Source organism: Zootoca vivipara, chromosome 5 (genome assembly GCF_965207765.1).
Source record: "Zootoca vivipara chromosome 5, rZooViv2.hap1.1, whole genome shotgun sequence".
Lineage (NCBI taxonomy): Eukaryota > Metazoa > Chordata > Lepidosauria > Squamata > Lacertidae > Zootoca > Zootoca vivipara.
This window is the reverse complement of record NC_142588.1, coordinates 27273549-27292754: the sequence shown is the minus strand read 5'-3', so window position 1 is coordinate 27292754 and position 19206 is coordinate 27273549. Positions and strand designations below refer to the sequence as shown.

Genomic DNA, 19206 nt, shown 5'->3' with positions numbered 1-19206 from the left:
CTCCCTAAAAGAAGCAGTTATCAGAGTTTTCTTGCATACGCGTCCATGCACCGTACTGTGAATGAAACCTCCCGTTTTGCTGCATGGTGAAATGGTTACGATCAAACATTTGCTTGCTTGCCTCACCATCAACCATTCAGAAACCATCAGATTATACTTGATTGGTGGCAAACCCATTTGGTTAAACTGCAGTCTTCCCTAGTCATATATAGAAAGTGGGGTGGTGAGGCCAATGTGTAGAGCCAAGAGGGCGAGCAGAGAGGGCTAAATCCTCCACCCACCAAGGCTACTTTCCTACAGTCTTTCCCTTCAGGCACTTCCATCCAAATGTATACTTGTTTCCTGTTTCATTGGGCAATGCATGGTCTACACATCCTCTTTAGTAGAAATAGCCTTATCCCAAGTCAAACCACCGGTCCATTTAGCTCAATATTATTTCCACTGTTTGGTGGCGGCACTTAAATGGTGGTCTTCCCCAGCCCTGACTGTAGATACCAGGGATTGAACCTGGGACTCTTTGAATGCCAAACTGTGTGTTCTGCCACTGAGCTCTGGCCCTTCCCATGAATGGTAATACTTTTGCGAGGCCATTGTACCATCCAAGCACTGAAAGTACAATAATCTGCACCCAGATAACTATTATACTGCCTTCCCCTGTCTGAAATTGTTGCGTTTGTTAATGCTGCATGCAGTGTGGATGCACCAGCTTTTCCTATGTATGTTACTTGTGGCATTCATAGTGTTTATTTATTACCGTTCTGCTGTCACAGAACCTTTTGCCATTATAATTTCTATAGATTTCTATAGATTTTTTTTATATTAAAAAAAGTGATAAAGAGCAGAAGTTCACCTACAGTTTTGTAAATCTTTAAAATCTTTAGCTCTTAGTTGGCTGTGCCTCGTCTTACAGTGTAACTCCCCGGTTTTTGGAAAAAGTGAAAATCCCAATAGAATATTGTGGTGCTCCTAAAAAGCAACTTCCTACAGCATCGTCCTGTGGCTAACTTAAACGTGTGATAATGCAGTGTGCTTGTTCATGAAGGCCCTCAGATACGATTGTGCAGAGTAGCCCTCAACTTCATCCAGCTAGTTTTGGCTAATGCTCTGGAATCAAAGTGAACGTTGCTAATGAGTCATTGCCGGCACATCTCAAGAGAACCATATCCACTTTCATTCATCTGGCAAGTGAGCTGCGAGTCTTTCTCTTGTCTTTGGCAGACCTTTCTGCTGTCATAGAATTAAGAGTTTGGGGGAGCAAATGACCATAGACACAAATGGAACCAGGACGATTTGGAGTGCCTCATCACCATCCCTTTAAAAAAGTTTCTTCAGCTTTACAATCTAGTTTAAACATATTGAGCAGGCACTGCAAGTGTTTGCTTCTATCCCTTTTCCATAGTTAGGTATGTAATGACCACTGTGCTTCTCCAATCCTGCCAATCCTTGTTGCTCCGTGATTCTCCAAAAGAGCTTAGACTACCTGAGGTCAGTTAACAATGTGCAGGATACAGCTGAATCACAGAAGGTAATGGATGCGTCACAATTCAGTTGACTCCATGATGTTCCAGTCCTGGATTACAGGTGCTTTTATCGAACAAGTTTTGTGGACTTGGGAAATGGGCCGGCTGCGCTTGACGCTGCGTATGGAGTGCCTTAGTGAGCCCAGGCGTTTCCATAGCCTGAGCTGCGGCTCGCTGGGATTCTCGGGGTGGTACGGCATACATTCATGCGGCCCATAGAAAGATTGATCTAGAGCTGCTGGCTTGCACAGAGTGATAAAGACGAGGCAGGTAGCCAGGAGGAGGAAGATGCAGACGAGACCGATGATGATAGGCAGGGAGTCAGGCTTCTCCCCAGTCGGCTCAGGGCTTAGAGGGACCAGCTCAGAGGTGGCATTGAGAAATGCAAGTGCCCTGGCGGTTGGAGAGGTCTCGTTGGCAGCAGCCATTGTGCTCATGTTTCCTACAAGACAACACAGCAACAAGAGTGGAGTCAGAGAACTGAAATCACTGGCAAATTGTGAGAGAAGAATCAGCTGCCTTGTGTGTATAAGACCGTCAAGAACAACAAACAAAAACCCCAAACCCTAATTATAAATAAATGGACTCAGTCCCACGCTTCTTGCGACGGAGATCCACTGGCAGAACTTTGCTTAGAATCCTTCCTCTAGTAGAGATGGCTCTGCATATTCCTCAAGTGCTTTTGCCTAGCTGTAAAGTGTCCTTGAACTGTCACAATGCCTTCTGCTTGCCCAGATGGTGAGGTTTGTGTGTAACCCTCTGACTGTTGTGTGGTTGAAATGTAGCTTGATGTGCAAAGGGTGTAAGAGTCATAATCCCTGTGCTTTTGCCTCTGGCCCCATCCACCACCAGAACGTGGCTGCTGGAAGGGAATTATGCAAGGGAATCCAGCCTTGTTCTGCAAAAGCTTCTTTACCCCAGGTATATATCATATCGCTGGGATGGCTAGCCCAGATCCAGCCCACCAAGCTGCAGGAAGTGGTCTGCCAGACCATGAACCATTATTTCACAATATCAGCACTGTGGTTCCCAGCACTGAGTTGGAGAGGTCTTTCTACCCCCATACACACACTTCAGCAGTGGAGTGAAAACATTACGGTACATTTTTTTTACTCTCTGCATACCTCTATGTGCAGAGTAAAAGGTAGCATTTGCCCCCACCTCACTCCAGCCTTGCCTTCTGTTTCATTGCATTTCTTATACCATTAACAAACTATGAAATTTAATCGTAATAATTTTCCCAAAGAGGTCCATCCCTACCTCGCAACCACTGGTACGTCTTCCTGTCTGACTGTTTCCAGACTCAGTTCAGCAAACGGGAGCTACGGCATAATTCTACTGAGTGCTCACGATGCCAAAGCAGCAGGGGAAAATAAGGAGTAAATAAAAGTTGGTCCTAGAACACTGCTGTGCCCCCTCACAGAAATATGGGCTTTGGAATGGATATTTAATTGCCTGGTACTATCCCTGCTGTGGTCAAGATTACAGAGAGGGCTTTCCTAAATGTCAGGCCTAGTGTGATTAATTTTTTGCCTACGCAGAGGGGGAGGGGTAGGACTGAATAAATCAGTGGGGGGGGAGAGAATCAAGTATTTAGCACTGGACTTTACTGAGTGCAGAAAACAAAACAAAAACCCCCTAAGGCTAGCCTTTGGAAACAATTTGCTGAAGAAGTTTCCTAAGATCTCACCATTAGCATGTGCACCCTGCTCCATTATGCCTAAATTAACATTCCCTCTGACACTCACCCTGCCCACCAAACATTTGCTTGTTTTGGACGAAGAGTTCAAACATGCAGGGCATATTTATTTGGAGAAATGGTGGCCGGGGGGGGGGGGGGGAATAAGTAAAAACATACAGATGACTTTGCTGCTTTGTAGTAACCAAGCTCTTGCTGGTAAGAGGGATCCAGGGAATCTCTCGCTCCATAGCTATATTCAAATAAAAACAAATACCGGTAGTTGGGAAATCCAGTTACTGATCTTGCACATGTGGCTTGGCCTCTGATTGGCTCTGGAGAATTAAATGTCTATTCTGAATTTAAGGGCACATCATAGACTGCTGATGGGACTTTATTCCCCGTTATCACACCTCCCTAGGGTGGCTGTAACCAATAAGCGCTTGCTCACCCTGTGGACCACCCTAGCCATTTGGAAAGTCCTGCATTGCAGGGGGTTGGACTAGATGATCCTCAGGGTCCCTTCCAACTCTACATTTGTATGATCCTATGACCTGTTACCCTGTTCAAGAATTCTTTCTTTAAAAAAACAACATCTGGACTGATCTTAAAATGTCACTGAACATGTATCCACAGTAAAACTGGAGTGAATTTTGAAGTTTGTAGCAAAACACACACACAAAACAGAAACAGCATTATAAAAATGGTCAGGGAGCTTAACTGTACTTTTTTATGACCCTACAAGCTGCGGAATAAGTGACCAAGTCCTTTGAGGATCGTTTCAAATGTTCCCTTTTTTGCCATTTGCTTCCCCCCCCCTTTAGATCAGCCATGGAGATATAGAACAGATACTTCTAAACTTGCATACGTTGATGTATGTTAATATACCCAAATGGGCGCTGTCTTTGAATTCTTTGTGAGATGAGCAGCAACTTTTTATTGTTCCTGGCAAAACAGCAATTTGCACAGGTACCTGAGCATGTGCACATGGCAGATACTTAACTTTTGGCTAGCTGATTTTATGCATAGGAAAATAAAAAAATTCCTTCAGTAGCACCTTAAAGACCAACTAAGTTTATATTTTGGTATGAGCTTTCGTGTGCATGCACGAAAGCTCATACCAAAATATAAACTTAGTTGGTCTTTAAGGTGCTACTGAAGGAATTTTTTTTATTTTGCTTCGACTCAGACCAACACGGCTACCTACCTGTAACTAGATTTATGCATAGGGTTTGGCTTTCAGCAAGCATTGACAAGCTCTGGAAAAACAAAAAACTTGTCAATGCATGCTAAGCACCAAATCTTGTTTCTAGTATTTTTATTGGTGGATGTGAGGGGATTGGTCATCATCCATGCTTCTTCCAAGCCCAGTCTCCCCACACCCCTGGATCCTTTAAGTGGAGCAGCCTCTGCAGCTTTAAACAGGTGAATCCTCTGAGACCAGTTTCTTCCTCTTTTACCAGTGAAGTTTTCACAAGTCTGATATACAATTAACAATAATAATCTAAGAAATAATAGTCTTTTAGAGTTCCACTGGGTGATCCATGTTAGACAGATACTTGTCTGGGGGGGGGGGATACTTTTAAAATCTGAGGGTGAAAAGGGCTGCATGCTTGTTCCTTGATTATTGGATAATATTTACTTGTGATTAGCAGTACTGATGGCTATTGGCAGCGCAGTTTTGAAAGGCTGGAAGCTGGAAGCAGCAACCATATGCTAAAGTTGCTTTATACACTAACAACTGTAAAACCTTTTACAGCTGCAACTTGGAAACATGTTCACGTGGCTTTCTCTCCCCAACCCTAGTATCTGCAAACCCAAATTTACTAATGTATAAAACCACCACACACACACACCTGTATTTTTAAAATATATATATATACTTATTCAATAATCCTGTAATATTCTATAATGGAATCATCTTCTGGAATACTTACATTCAACAGTGCCTTATTTAGTATGACAAAGAAATATGGCAAATTGCCAGTCTTGGGGTTCAATGTGCTCTATTCTCATTCAGTTCCCAAGTGATGCTGTATCAAGCTGTCATTCTGCTTGCTCATGACACATGCAGATCACTTCTTAAGACCATTTATCTTACTTAAATGTCACTTCAGCACTGAGTCTCCTTCCTCCCCTGGAAAAAGTTTTCCTCTCCTAGGCGGTCTGTTTTCTGTATGTATTTATTCCCACCAGAACCCTTGTTTGCTGTCTCTGGTGGCATTTGTTTTCAGCAAACTCACTTGCTGCATAAACTGAATTGGACCCAAGAATTTCAAGGTATTTGGTAACTGATGCACATAGAAGAGCCCCAACATATTTTGTGAGTTCTACTATTGACAGAATGAATGCAAATAACAATCTTCTATACTCCACCATCCCCTCTCAGTGCTATTTTCTGCAGAATAATAATGATCAGATTTAAGACAAGCAATTGCCTTTCCCCTGAGAGGATGAAAAGAGAAGGGAAGCTAAAAACCAATGCCTAATTTTAGAAGAGACATGTGAGAAGTAACACACACACACACACACACACACACACACACACACAATATCCACCATACACTTTCATTACCTATGTCTAGTAGAAGTAAATGGAGACACAAAGGCTTCTTTTAGCTCTATGAGATGCATTTCAAATTCACACGTGACATCACATAACATGCAACTCCAGCCATTTTCTGGCCACTTGCTTACAAGTTATATATATCAGAAGTGGTGGTAATGTACAGCAAACTTCTTTGAAGCACATTAGGAAGTCTTGCACAGTCTGTGCTTTTCCTTGTTTCATGCAACATGCATTTTAAGACACTTACACGTGTCTGTGCCTTCCCAAAGGTAATTTGTGAAGCGGCCCTCACTTGAGCAGCGCTCGCTGATTCACCCTGCTATTCATCCCAGACAAATTTCACATCTTTCCCCTGAGTGGAAGCCTCAATCTTACTCACACTTCCTGGAAAAGAATTCTCTGAAGTCAAAATAGCAAAGGTGGAACAGACAAATGAAGCGGCTTCTCCTTTAATGCACCAACCTCTTTCTTGGAAGACATTCCTGGGGGGAAAGTGCATCACCCCAGCTGCAGGAAAACTTTTGGTACCTGGCTATATTTCTAAGACAATTTTACCTCTCTTTTTTGCTTTGCAGCTTCTTGCCCTCCTTCAGCTTTTAAGGGGGATTTCTTCTTCTTCTGTTCTTCATCCCCTGGGCTCTTGTGTAGCCTCTGTTGTCTTCCAGCCCCTGACAACTTGGGGGAGGGGTGAAGGGAACATAGGGCGGGCAGAGGATAGGGGGATGGAGGGAACAGAAACAAAGGAACTTAGATGCAGCAGCAAACACTAGACAGCTAGTGACTATGCAGAGGAGCAGGCCTTTGAGCATCAAACACTTACTTTCTTGATGGACATGGAAGCAACAACTTTTGAGATAGGAGGCTGTCGTGAACTGTGATTCTTTACCTCTAGCAGCTGTTCCATCCCCTGCTGAAAGTTGGAATGGTACAGTCTGGCCACTGGCTTCTATTCATTGAATGCCAGCCTTCAAGTTACTCCTCTGTTGATTTGGGACCAACAATTGGGGGGGGGGAGAGAGACAGGAGGAGGGACTCTGGCATGCAGTTCTTGCCCGTCTTCAGCTCTTCAACTTTCTCCCCACTCCTGTTTATTACTTTGCCCACATCTTTTGTCTTCAATGTCATACTTTAAAGATCTTATCTTTAATTTAGTGTTCATCTGTTTCTAGAGTTACCTCCTTTGTGTTTTCTTTTAAAATGGTCTGGTCCTGGCCCTGCACAAATAATCTGGGAGGGGAGAGAGAGAGAGAGAGAGAGAGAGAGAGATGGGGGTGGGCAGCAGGGAGAGAAATCTCTGGAGAAGTGGGTGCAGAGTCAGGCACATAGGGGAAAATGGAAGCATTTTGGAGACAGATGTTTGAGGACTAAGTAGGAGAAAGTTAGCGGGCAGACAGAAAGCAAATGGATGCCCTTCCTGATATTTCACAAGGTTGATGGAAACAGACGTACAGGTTAGGGAAGGTACAGAACAGTAGCAGTGGCTCTGTACATGCTCCCAGTTTTTGACATCCTGATCTCAGTGTGCAGAATAAGCAATCATGAGCTGCTGAGCCATGAATGGATGGTAAGGATTCCTGTTGTTGTCTGTAGTGGCTAGGGTACTTTGGTAGCAAGAGAAGGCAGGCTACAGACAAGAGCTAGACGGGTACCACACTGGAGCATGGTGAATTGCAAGACTTTTGAGCATGTCTTGCATGTCATATGCTAGACAGGGTCACCATGTCAGCATAAGAAAGAGGTGTACAGTCGTACCTCGGCAACCGAATGCTTCGACTTCCAAAGGTTTCGACTTCCGAAGTCGACAACCCCGGACGTCTTTTCACCACGCACACATTCTGCGCCTGCGCAAAGTGGCACGCGCAGTCGGCGCATGCGCAGAAGTGCAAAATCGCACTTCACGCATGCACACAATCATCACTTCAACTTACGAAGACGGCCGCAGAACGGATCGTCTTCGTAAGTCGAGGTACCACTGTATACCACCATTATTGTACCGGCCTGGGCTGTCAGAGTGCATTAGCATATGCATTGTAGCACACTGTCTCCAGACAATAACTCTATTATTATTATTATTATTATTATTATTATTATTATTATTACCCCGCCCATCTGGCTGGGTTTCTCCAGTCACTCTGGATGGCTCACAGCATATATTAGAACATTCTAAAACATCACACATTAAAAACTTCGCTAAACAGGGCTGCCTTCAGATGTCTTCTAAAAGCCAGTTAGTTTATTTCTAATAAGGGTGTTCCACAGGGCAGCCGCCACTACCAAGAAGGGAGGGTGTTCCACAGGGCAGGCGCCACTACCAAGAAGGCCCTCTGCCTGACTCCCTGTAACCTTCTTGCAGCAAGGGACCAGCAGAAGGCCCTCGGCACTGGACCTCAGCTGAATGATGGGGGTGGAGACGCTCCTTCAGGTTTTCTGGGCCGAGGCCGTTTAGGGCTTTAAAGGTCAGCACCAACACTTTAAATTGTGCTCAGAAACGCACTAAGAGCCAATGAAGATCCTTTAGGACTGGTGTTATGTGGTCCCAGCGGCCACTCCCAGTCACCAGTCTAGCTGCCGCATTCTGGATTAGTTGTAGTTTCCAGGTCACCATTTAAAGGTAGCCCCATGTAGAGCACATTGTAGTAGTCCAAGCGGGAGATAACCTCTTTGCCATCACTATCACCACTTGGTAGGCTCAACGTTGAGCTCTAACCTGTGTTCGGTCCGATTCAGAATGAGTTTTCCTCTACCAGCACTCTAGCCATCTCAGTGATTGTTTCATCGCCCTCAGCTCCGGGGGAAACCACGGGGCCATCCAGGCTCCATGCAGTTGGAGAGGGCGCTTTGGAGCCGGACAGTCAATAGCCTTGGTTAACTCCGCATTCCAGCAGGCCACCAGGAAATTAGCTGAAAGGCCATCAACATGAGATAAAACATCCCCCCCGACACTCTTTGGAAACCATTTGGATCCATTAAGTGCTGGGGGCGGACCATCTGAATCGGTCCTAGCTCCCTGCAGAGGGGAAGGGTCACAGAGTCCACTTGCACCAGGAAGTGATCTGACCATGGCACTTCTTTTGTTTCATGTTTACTTAGTGTCAGATCACCCATGTCCATAGAGGTGAATACCAGGTCTAAGGCGTGTCCGCGGCTATGAGTTGGGCCAAAGTTATTCAGGGACAGCCCTATGGAGCCTTGGATTGTAAAGCCTGCTAGACACATCAAAAATATTTGTTTCTGTTCATCTTAAATGAAACAGTCAACACTAAACATGAAAACTGGGTTGTAATTGTAATCACTATTTCATTGTTTATTATCCTGAAAGTTGACCATTTAATTATACAGTGGTACCTCTGGTTGCGAATGGGATCCGTTCCGGAGGCCCGTTCGCAACATGAAAAGGCCGCATCCTGAAGCGTCGTGTCTGCGCACACGCGTGATGCAATTCGGCGCTTCTGTGCATGCGCAAAGCACAATGTGCATGGGCGCACGCCGAACCCGGAAGTAACCCGTACCAGGACTTCCGGGTTCAGCGCATCCGTAACCCGCAGTGGACGTAACACGAGGTATAACTGTATACAGTATAGTATTTTAATTTAAGATTTAAGTATAAATCTTGTGCATTTTGCTATTTGAAATTGGATGCATTTTTGTACTAAAGTTCAAAAAGTAAAATGTGAATCAGTCCTTGCAATGCCACCATGGAGTTACCATAGGCCTATAACTGAGTTGTGGGAAATGTGATTTGAATTGCTGCCATTTGGGGCCACTTTGCACCTTTCAGCATGTGACAGTGAGGAAAAATTGCACCTTGTCAGCTTCAGCCTGTGGTGGACGAGGGCCTTGATGAACTCAGTATTAAGAAGTTTTTGGCATACATCTAAAATAGAAAAATATAAAGTCTTTAACAAGGTACCACCATTATAGCCTTTGCAATCACTGGGATTTCTGCTGGCCATATCTGTAATCCTCGTGATCAGGATTGCTGGTGGCTGCATAGAGATATCCATTCAGGGCTGCTCAGTATTGCTTAATTTGGGGGGGGGGCAGTCACTTACATTGATCCAGTTCAGGCATCCCCAAACTTCGGCCCTCCAGATGTTTTGGACTACAATTCCCATCTTCCCCGACCACTGGTCCTGTTAGCTAGGAATCATGGGAGTTGTAGGCCAAAACATCTGGAGGGCCGCAGTTTGGGGGTGCCTGATCCAGTTGTTAGGGCTTAGAATTTCATATTTACTTCATTTGATATGCTGGAATTTCAACCTACACACACACACACACACACACAGTCTCCCCACCAAAAATTCAAACTTTCTAAAGTAATTTAAAAATCCAGCAGAGGGCACAAATGTACTTCACCCTTGGCATTCCTTTAAAAATTACTCTGCCGTGTTAATAAATTGTGTTCTCATTTTTCCCTAGCTTTTAAAGAAATATATGTGATATGCTTGTAACAGAGGCTGCCTACAGCAAGCGCATTATTCTTTGGGCTCATATACGTGACTCCAGTGTCACCAATGATGTTTTGGAGGAAGGAAACCCTTGCGATAAGCAATAAGAACGCCAGAGGGCGCCACTGAGTTTTGTTTCTTTTAGTATCAAGTGATCTTCCATTATATACACACACCAAGAAATTATTTGAACTATGCAATGTCTCAAGTTCTGAGCCAGTTTCTGACAATGATTGCTGGCTGTAGTAACTTCCATCAAAGCAGCAGCTTCAGAGGGAATATTAAGACAGATAATAACTTGCTTTAGAACTCAGTGATCCTTCAACTTTGTTGCATTATGTATTCCCACTATTCTGATTTTCTTCTTCTTTGGACGCCGCTGCATTGTCTTACATTATATCTACCACCTAGTAGCTTGCTTGAAAGGCCCTTGGATTAAAACTTGGCTCCTTATATGGTATATGCCTGTGCAACTGAATCACTAAATGATCAGGGTAAAGAAAAGACCTAACATTGCTGGGTTTGTGTGTGTTCTATGCCACTCATAGCGGCTTCAAACATTGCTAGTCACACAGTCACACAAACATAGCGGCTTCAAACATTGCTAGTCACACAGTCACACAAACATTGCTAGACACACAGTCTCGTCTCTGTTCATCTGGCAGCCCTTGCTAATATTCAGAGTGGAATTTTAACGGGGGGTGGGGATTCACATCTGTAGCCTGAATAAGTTCCCCTTTGAACATGTCGTGAAGCATTGGCAGCTGATTACAGAAGTGACTGTATTTAAGCTAGCACTTCCTCAGCAGCATCCAAAACCGCCCTCAGATATTTGCCCATGAAGACTCTCAGTGGAACCTCCTTGTTTGTTACCTAGCAACACACCCCTTTCCCCTCACCTGCCATATTCAGGGCAGAGCTGCGTATTATGAATAAAAAATAAAAATTGAACAACTGCCCCAAATGCCCCATGTTGAATTCGTGTTCTCCCCTTCGGTAACATAGACACAACTTACCCTGTTCCTGCTGTTGCCATGTTGTGCATTTCCCCCCATTCCACACAATTAGCTCTAACGTGGAATGAGGAAATGCATGCATATTGTGGTGACATCAGGACATGAGGTAAATTGTATTACATATTGTAGAATAGAAGAACTCGGCACATGCAGGTTTTTTTGCATATTTCCCCCCTCATTCTGCAACCAGTGCTGGAAGAAACTTAAGAGTGCTTCCAGCTGACCTGCTCATCGACCATTCATCCTGATTTGTTTGTAGGGAAATCAGATGACATTAGCTATTTAATAAGCATTCATTCTGATCCGTTTGCTGGGAGGTTAGATGCTGCTGCATCAAAGCCAAGTGTCCCATATTTTCCAGTGTGTTTTCTTGTCACATTCCTTTGGGGGGAATGGGTGTTTTCCTCAAGGCCTCCCAACAAATTACACAAACTGAATTTGCTGGTACATGATTGAATCTCACCCAAAAATGTTCACTGTCTGGAACATTTGAATCCTGTGTTTGTCACTGTTCTGAAGAAAGCTTTCCTCTTGCTTTAAATGGGTCTTCCAAGCCAGCAGAATACCCATCGAACCCAACCATTAGCCCCATAGACTATGGCTTAAGAATCACCACTCATGGTTTGGTAAACTGCTTTGAGGTTTTTCACAATCAAGTGTATGTGCATTTTATTAAATAAAATTAAAAGAAACCTAGCAAGCTTCAAGGTTGAGCTGGGATTTTACCCTGTACGGATGTTCTGTATCTCTGTCCCTAAGGTCAAGGTGCTGAATACTCGGATATAAAATCACTGCAGGTGGTTGCGTTGCTACTCCAGGCACTTTTGACTGAGGCTGGAGCCATCTCAAATCTGGTCTCAGGCATTTAACCCACCCTGGTGAATGACCTTTGAAGACTTTTTTGAAGCTTCAGTTAATCTAACAGAGAGCTTGATCATTAAATGGCACCAACCAACACTAGCATATTTCACTACTTGTCAAACAGCTGCAGTGGGTGCTACTGCATTTCCAAGGAGAATTCAAAGTTCTGGTGCTTACCTTTAGAAGCTTGATTCTGAAATTGGATGGGCTGTGACTGGACAGGGAGTAGAAACAGTTATATATTTTCTAAAAAGAAGTATGTTGAATAGTTGGACTTTGACACAATGGCCTGGTTTCTCAAATAATGGTAACCTGTGATATGTTTAGCCTAACCATGATTTGTTTGAGCATATGAAACTAGTCCAGTAGACGAACCAAGGTTTGTTTCCTGCCAACAAACTGCAGTGTAAAGCCATGGTTAATCGTTGGCTTACCAATCATGGCCTGGTATTGTGTCTGAACATGCTCAGCCATGTTTGTTTGCTCACCCCCAGACACTTGCCAAGCAGAAAGCCACAAGGTGAGAGGAGCTGGAAAACAAACCAAGCTGTGTCCAGTTCTGGGCACCACAGTTCAAGAAGGATACTGACAAGCTGGAACGTGTCCAGAGGAGGGCAACCAAAATGGTCAAAGGCCTGGAAACAATGCCTTATGAAGAACGGCTTAGGGAGCTGGGTATGTTTAGCCTGGAGAAGAGAAGGTTAAGGGATGATATGATAGCCATGTTCAAATATATAAAAGGATGTCATATAGAAGAGGGTGAAAGGTTGTTTTCTGCTGCTCCAGAGAAGTGGACACAGAGCAATAGATTCAAGCTACAAGAAAGAAGATTCCACCTAAACATTAGGAAGAACTTCCTGACAGTAAGAGCTATTCGACAGTGGAATTTGCTGCCAAGGAGTGTGGTGGAGTCTCCTTCTTTGGAGGTCTTTAAGCGGAGGCTTGACAGCCATTTGTCAGGAATGCTTTGATGGTGTTTCCTCCTTGGCAGGGGGTTGGACTGGATGGCCCTTGTGGTCTCTTCCAACTCTATGATTCTACGATTTGAAGAAGTAAGCCATGGCCATGGTTTATGAGATGACTCATGATTTGTTAAACAAACTGTGGTAAAGCAAACCATGATTTAGCTTTGTGTATTAATGTAGCCCTTTATTGCTTGTTTCATTTGTTTGTTTGCTTGTTCAAAGGTGAAAGCCACAGATGCAGATGAAGGTGTGAATGGCCGCGTGTGGTACAGGATTATCAAAGGTAAGCAAAGAAAATGGATAGTGTTTTTTTAATGATAAAAAAATTAACAGTATACTTATAAAATAACTAGGACAGCCTTATTGATCGTTTTCATCCATACCGTAACATCAGCAACCTTATGTGTTCTGCTCCACATTTTCTGGGCTTTAAACTTAATTATTGGGAAACATACATCCTAGGGAATTATACTTCTAATATATCTGACTTCTTGGTACCATTAAAACTTGACAATTCATTCTTCATAACCCTCAAGATTAACTATATTGCAGGAAATGGCTTATGCTGCATCAGCTTGTCTTAACATCTAATACTCCACGGTCATGATCCTAAACATACCTATTTGAAAGTAAGTTCAGCTGATAATGGGACTTGCTTCCAAGTAAATCTGTAAGGATGTGATCGTGATGCATGAAGTATGACTTCAAAAGAGAAATTTAATGCCCTGGAGATAGAACTTCGGCCCTAGCCAATAGAAAGCCTGGCTGGAAGCTGAGGGGGAAAGAACTTTGGAATGGATTTGGGGTGGGGGGGGGAGGGATAGAAAAAGGGAGTTGGGGAAAAACAAAAAGGACTGTTCAGCAGATGGTAAAGATAAAGGACTGGCTACAATATGAACAAGCAAGGTTAGAAGTGGCATGTGTGGCCTAAGGGACAAACCTGCATGGTACATTAACATGTATGCAACAAAGCTTTGCAGGCACTTCAAAAGAAAGAAAAATGCAACTTTGGGAAGAGGCCTGTTTGAAAGGGTAGGAGACTGTGCATAATCATTTAATGTAGTGTAAGAGTCTATATCTTTGGACGCGGGTGGCACTGTGGGTTAAACCACAGAGCCTGGGGCTTGCCGATCAGAAGGTCGACGGTTCGAATCCCCGCGACGGGGTGAGCTCCCATTGCTTGGTCCCAGCTCCTGCCCACCTAGCAGTTTGAAAGCACATCAAAAGCGAAAGTAGATAAATAGGTACCGCTCAGGTGGGAAGGTAAATGGCATTTCCGTGCACTGCTCTGGTTCACCAGAAGCGGCTTAGTCATGCTGGCCACATGACCTGGAAGCTGTACGCCAGCTCCCTCGGGCAGTAAAGCGTGATGAGCGCCGCAACCCCAGAGTCGGTCACAGCTGGACCTAATGGTCAGGGGTCCCTTTATCTTTACCTTTAAGAGTCTATATGTTGCATTGCTATACTGGCTTTTTTATAAATTCAAAATCCTATTGGTGTTAATTGATCCACCTCTCTCCCTGTTCTGAAACACTCCTGTAATGGGACTTGAGGTCTTCAAATTGAAGGCATAATGTCATCTTCTGTAGCCTTTGTTTGTCATCCACAGGAAACAGTTACAACAACTTCCGGATCAATCCCAGCAGTGGACTGGTCATGCGAGGCTTACGGCCCTTGGACAGAGAACACAATTCCTCCCATGTCCTTGAAGTGGAAGCCTACAATAGTGAACAAGGAGCCATGAGGAGCTCTGTTAGGGTAATAATGCCTCTTCAAGATTCCACAAGGGGATCTGCCTTAAGGCGGCACAGGGAAATTACAATCTTCCGCTGGTTATAGTGGAGCTGGCTATAAGGGTTTTGTTAAATCAGGTTTACAGTTTGGTGAAGATCAATGGGGAATTGCAAAGTGTTTTAGAGTGCAATTTTTTTTAAAGTATCAAATGCTGAGCATATATATGCATAGGTTCCGCAGAGATGAAAATTTTGCAAACTGTTCTCCCAACAGAGAACTTTTGAGCACTTGTTCTTTGTTTAATATCTTTGCTCCTCTGAATGAATTAAGTAACAAAGTCAATGCATAAAGAATTTCTGAAAGCAGCACATGCATAACACAGTGATATCCCACAGCTTGAATCAGAAACCTTGAGGTCTGAGGCAGGGACTTAAGTGAGTTACTGTGGATCTGTGTACTCAGGCCTAGGAACCTCCCCAGATCTAGAAGAGAACAGTGCATTCATATAACCCAGGGGTGGGAAATTACCTCTCCACCCACCATGGGCCAACTTTGACTAGTGGGCAGAGCTCACCCACCTGTCCAAGGAACTGACATCTCAATGACGCCAGGTGACCCCATTTTTGCATAGTGCTTTGGAGACATGTTGGTGGAGCTCATCCTCAACACTCACAACAGCTCACCTTCACTTAAAATGCTGCAGAAGCCCTCATAATTTCCCCGTGCATCCTGTATATTCTGTTGTGGTTTCTGTGGTAGGAGAAACCTGCTAAAATGTGGGGAGTCCAAGTAAAATAGATTTTCTAATCGTTCTTGACCTTACCAAATGTCAGTGGAACTTCATTAGAATCCATTTAATGACAAATTAAATGACAAAATTAATGACAAATTTTTGACAGCCATTTATGACTCTGCTACACTCGGAATGGAATTTTGTGAGTATGGACAGTATCAGGGTTATACCTCTGTTCATAATCTCAAAGGCTTGCTGCAGACAAATGGAATGAGAGAAATCTCAAGTGTGTTGGGCAGCTTTATGCCAGCTCCCCCTGCCCTTATAATTATGCAGCATGGCTTCAGCAATTACCTTGTTGTAGCACGCACAGGATTACACTGATCCATTTTTAAGGACTTTACATTCTTCCTAATTAATTAGCTACTGCCATGTTAATATGCAAAAACACCAATTCACCTGCTGGAAATAGACATTAGGGAGGGTCTAGCTGCTGTCTTGAAAAATGGAATGGAATATAAAAGTTGGGAATTGGGAGGAACTGAGAAAAGAGGCTTGCTTAAATCAGGTCTGGTTTCTAATGATTATGGAAAAGTGAGTGTATCAAATATGGTTGAGGCAGAGTCAAAGTCAGTAAGAGAAATTGTTTTAAGGTTTGGCAAACTTTATTTTTTTTATATACATAAATGATGCGCATAATATCCAGACTGTTCTGGCAAGCAAGGTATGGAACGTCTGGTGCCTGCCAACTAACCCCGATGATAGATGATGGAGCTTTTGATCCTGAACCTCCAGCAAAAATTTATTAGAGAACAAAAATGAAAAAGTATTAATTTTTGGCAGCATTATACCATTTCCCTGATAGGGGGCCGTCAGTTGTGCTATTTCTTTCTTTTTTCTATCATTTTAATTCTTTTCATTGTCTTCTTTTGGTTACAAATAATCTGTATGTACCTACCTGCTTATGAAAAAATAAGTAAGAATTTAAAATTTTAAAAGAATGGAAAATTCTACACAGCTTGCCTCAGTTGCACTGCACCAAGATCAGATTCTTATGATATCGGCTGTCTTTCCTTTCCTCTGGGGCGACAGTACTTGCCACAGCTAGAGACAAGATATTCAGTGGCATATCACAGCAATTTGCCATGGAAAGGAATTTCCCCCTTATGGTGCCTGGGCTTTGCTTTGTTTTTATTCTTTGTTGATTACCAGGAGATATTTGCTTTGCTGATAGCTTCCTGCAGTGTACTTGCGCTCTGCTTGTTACACAGGTTGTTTCTGTTTGTTGTGAAGAGGCATGAGAGACTGGTCATATATTTCACCATGGAACTGATCTTTGGGTCCAGTAGAACTCCATAATTCTGTGCTGTGATGTCCACATCAAGACTCCTCTTCCTTATCAAGTGTCACTTCTTTTTCTCCAGAACAGATTCCGGGCAAATAAATTAACTGCACCTTAACTTTCCCCAGGTCATAGTGTACGTGGAAGACGTCAACGATGAAGTGCCAGTATTTACCCAAAGGCAATATAACCGGCTGGGACTGCGTGAGACCGCTGGGATCGGGACATCTGTTGCAGTTGTTCGGGCAACAGATCGAGACACAGGTACAGAAACAGCATGGAATAGTCATCCCCCCCCCCGGCCATTGTGACTCGCCATGATTTGTGTTTGTGGTCTCTTGCTTGTCAGTGTTGCCTTTATTCTTGGTGGAGGAGTACAATTCATAGCTGCCAAGTCTCCCGTATTCCCTGGAAAACCCCTGTTTTTCCAGCTGTTCCCAGCTGAAAAAACAGATTTTTTCGTTTTTCCCTGGTTTATTCTGGCGCGGCGGACATTTTGGAACTGGGCGGAGCATGCTCAGAAGCGACTTTTGATGCTGCTTTGCCCAGTTCCAAAATGGCTGCAGCGTGACTTCTGGTGCAGCGGCCATTTTGGAACAGGGCAGAGCAGCATCAAAAGTAGCTTCTGAGCATGCTCCGCCCAGTTCCAAAATGGCAGCAGCACTACTTCCGGTCTGCTACTTCCGGTCCAGTCCCTTATTTCTCAGGCCGGAACTTGGCAGCTATGGTACAATTGCTCCTTCTAATGCTGAACTTAAGTGCTGAATGCGACAAGTTTGTAGCCAAATGGGGACCATGCGTGTGCAATGGGGAGGTTCACATATATTCAGGGGAATCCTGAGATATGACGCAGAAGTACATACGTTATTTTTTCCTTATAAGTTGCTGTGTAAGTTTTTAAGCACCTCTCTGGATTTTTGATCTCTCATCCCAGAGCACTGTGCAATTGAATCATGGCTTCTTACATGTGCCTTGCACCTTTAACTGTGTTTCCCCCCCCTTAGGAAACGGAGGCCTTGTGAATTACAAAATCATCTCAGGTTCCGAGGGGAAGTTTGAAATCGACGAGAGCACCGGTCTCATTACCACCATCGACTACCTGGACTACGAGACGAAAACCAGCTATCTGATGAATGTTTCAGCCACAGACCAAGCACCCCCCCATAACCAAGGCTTCTGCAGTGTTTATGTCAGCCTCCTCAATGAACTGGATGAGGCCGTGCAGTTCTCAAATGCCACGTATGAAGCAGTGATCACAGAGAACATCCCCCTGGGATCTGAAGTCCTCCGAGTCCAGGCGCGCTCCATCGATAACCTGAACCAGATCACGTACAAGTTTGACCCCAATACAAATCCTCAGGCTCTGTCTTTGTTCAAAATAAATGGCATCACTGTGAGTAGTTTACAGGTGGACCTCCTTCACCTAAGATAATACTCTGGCGTTGGGAATTCATGTATTCGTGTGTGTTTTTTCCCCTGGCAGGGTGTGATCACAGTCAAAGGACAGGTAGATCGAGAGAAAGGAGATTTTTACACCCTAACTGTTGTTGCAGATGATGGTGGTCCGAAGCTTGACTCAACTGTGGTGAGCTATTTTTGCTGTAACCCTTTGGCTTTGTAGGGTAGGACAGTGTTGAGTTGGCTATTCTTTCCAAGGCTAGGTCCTCACCACCACCCAGGAAAAGTTTATTGTTTCCCCAGGAAAGCTTATACAGTCGTACCTTGGAAGTTGAACAGAATCCATTCCGGAAGTCTGTTCAACTTAGAAAATGTTTGGAAACCAAGGCACGACTTCCGATTGGCTGCAGGAAGCTCCTGCAGCCAATCAGAAGCTGCGGACGTCGTGTCAGATGTTTGTGTTCCAAAGAACGTTAGCAAACCGGAACACTCACTTCCAGCTCCGTGGCGTTCTGGAGCCAAAACATTCAACTCGCAAGGCGTCCAACTTCCGAGGTACGACTGTGTGTGTGTGTGTGTGTGTGTGTGTGTGTGTGTGTGTGTGTGTAACATTTCTGAATTGTTTTATATTGTCACTGAGCACAGCCTTGTTATCTGAGGTGTTTAAATTAACAGTTTTCAGATACAAATTTAGCACTTCTAGCGAAATGCAGGCATTTGCCGTGGCAAGCATTCCTTCCTGGCACAGATTCCCACCGTGTTTTATTTATTTATTTATTGACCTAATTTATATCCCACCCTTGGTCCTAAGCAGCCCAGAGTCACAATGTAAAAAAAAAAAAAGCAAAAGCATCCAACACTATTAAAACAAATGCAATTTAAAACATTATAAAAGCAGTTACAATGAAAGACATTCTTGCATCCAGTGATCTTGGGCTTGCC

At 43.9% G+C, this 19206-nt stretch overlaps 2 protein-coding genes across 2 annotated transcripts in view; one reads left to right on the top strand and one right to left on the bottom strand.

Moving 5' to 3' along the window:
* CDH23 (cadherin related 23) overlaps positions 1–19206 on the top strand; it is a 397278-nt gene that overhangs the window by 293010 nt on the left and 85062 nt on the right. Inside the window, exons 28-32 of the mRNA XM_060274909.2 lie at positions 13280–13340; positions 14667–14815; positions 16995–17130; positions 17871–18259; positions 18350–18451. Coding sequence (XP_060130892.2) covers positions 13280–13340; positions 14667–14815; positions 16995–17130; positions 17871–18259; positions 18350–18451 — 837 coding nt within the window. The remainder of the gene's footprint in view (positions 1–13279; positions 13341–14666; positions 14816–16994; positions 17131–17870; positions 18260–18349; positions 18452–19206) is intronic.
* Positions 1410–6443, bottom strand: C5H10orf105 (chromosome 5 C10orf105 homolog). The gene is made up of 2 exons (XM_088669892.1): positions 6323–6443; positions 1410–1962 (listed from the first exon to the last, which is right to left on the bottom strand). Exon 2 carries the CDS (start codon positions 1955–1957, stop codon positions 1538–1540), a length of 420 nt encoding a protein of 139 aa, XP_088526018.1. The 5' UTR covers positions 1958–1962; positions 6323–6443; the 3' UTR covers positions 1410–1537.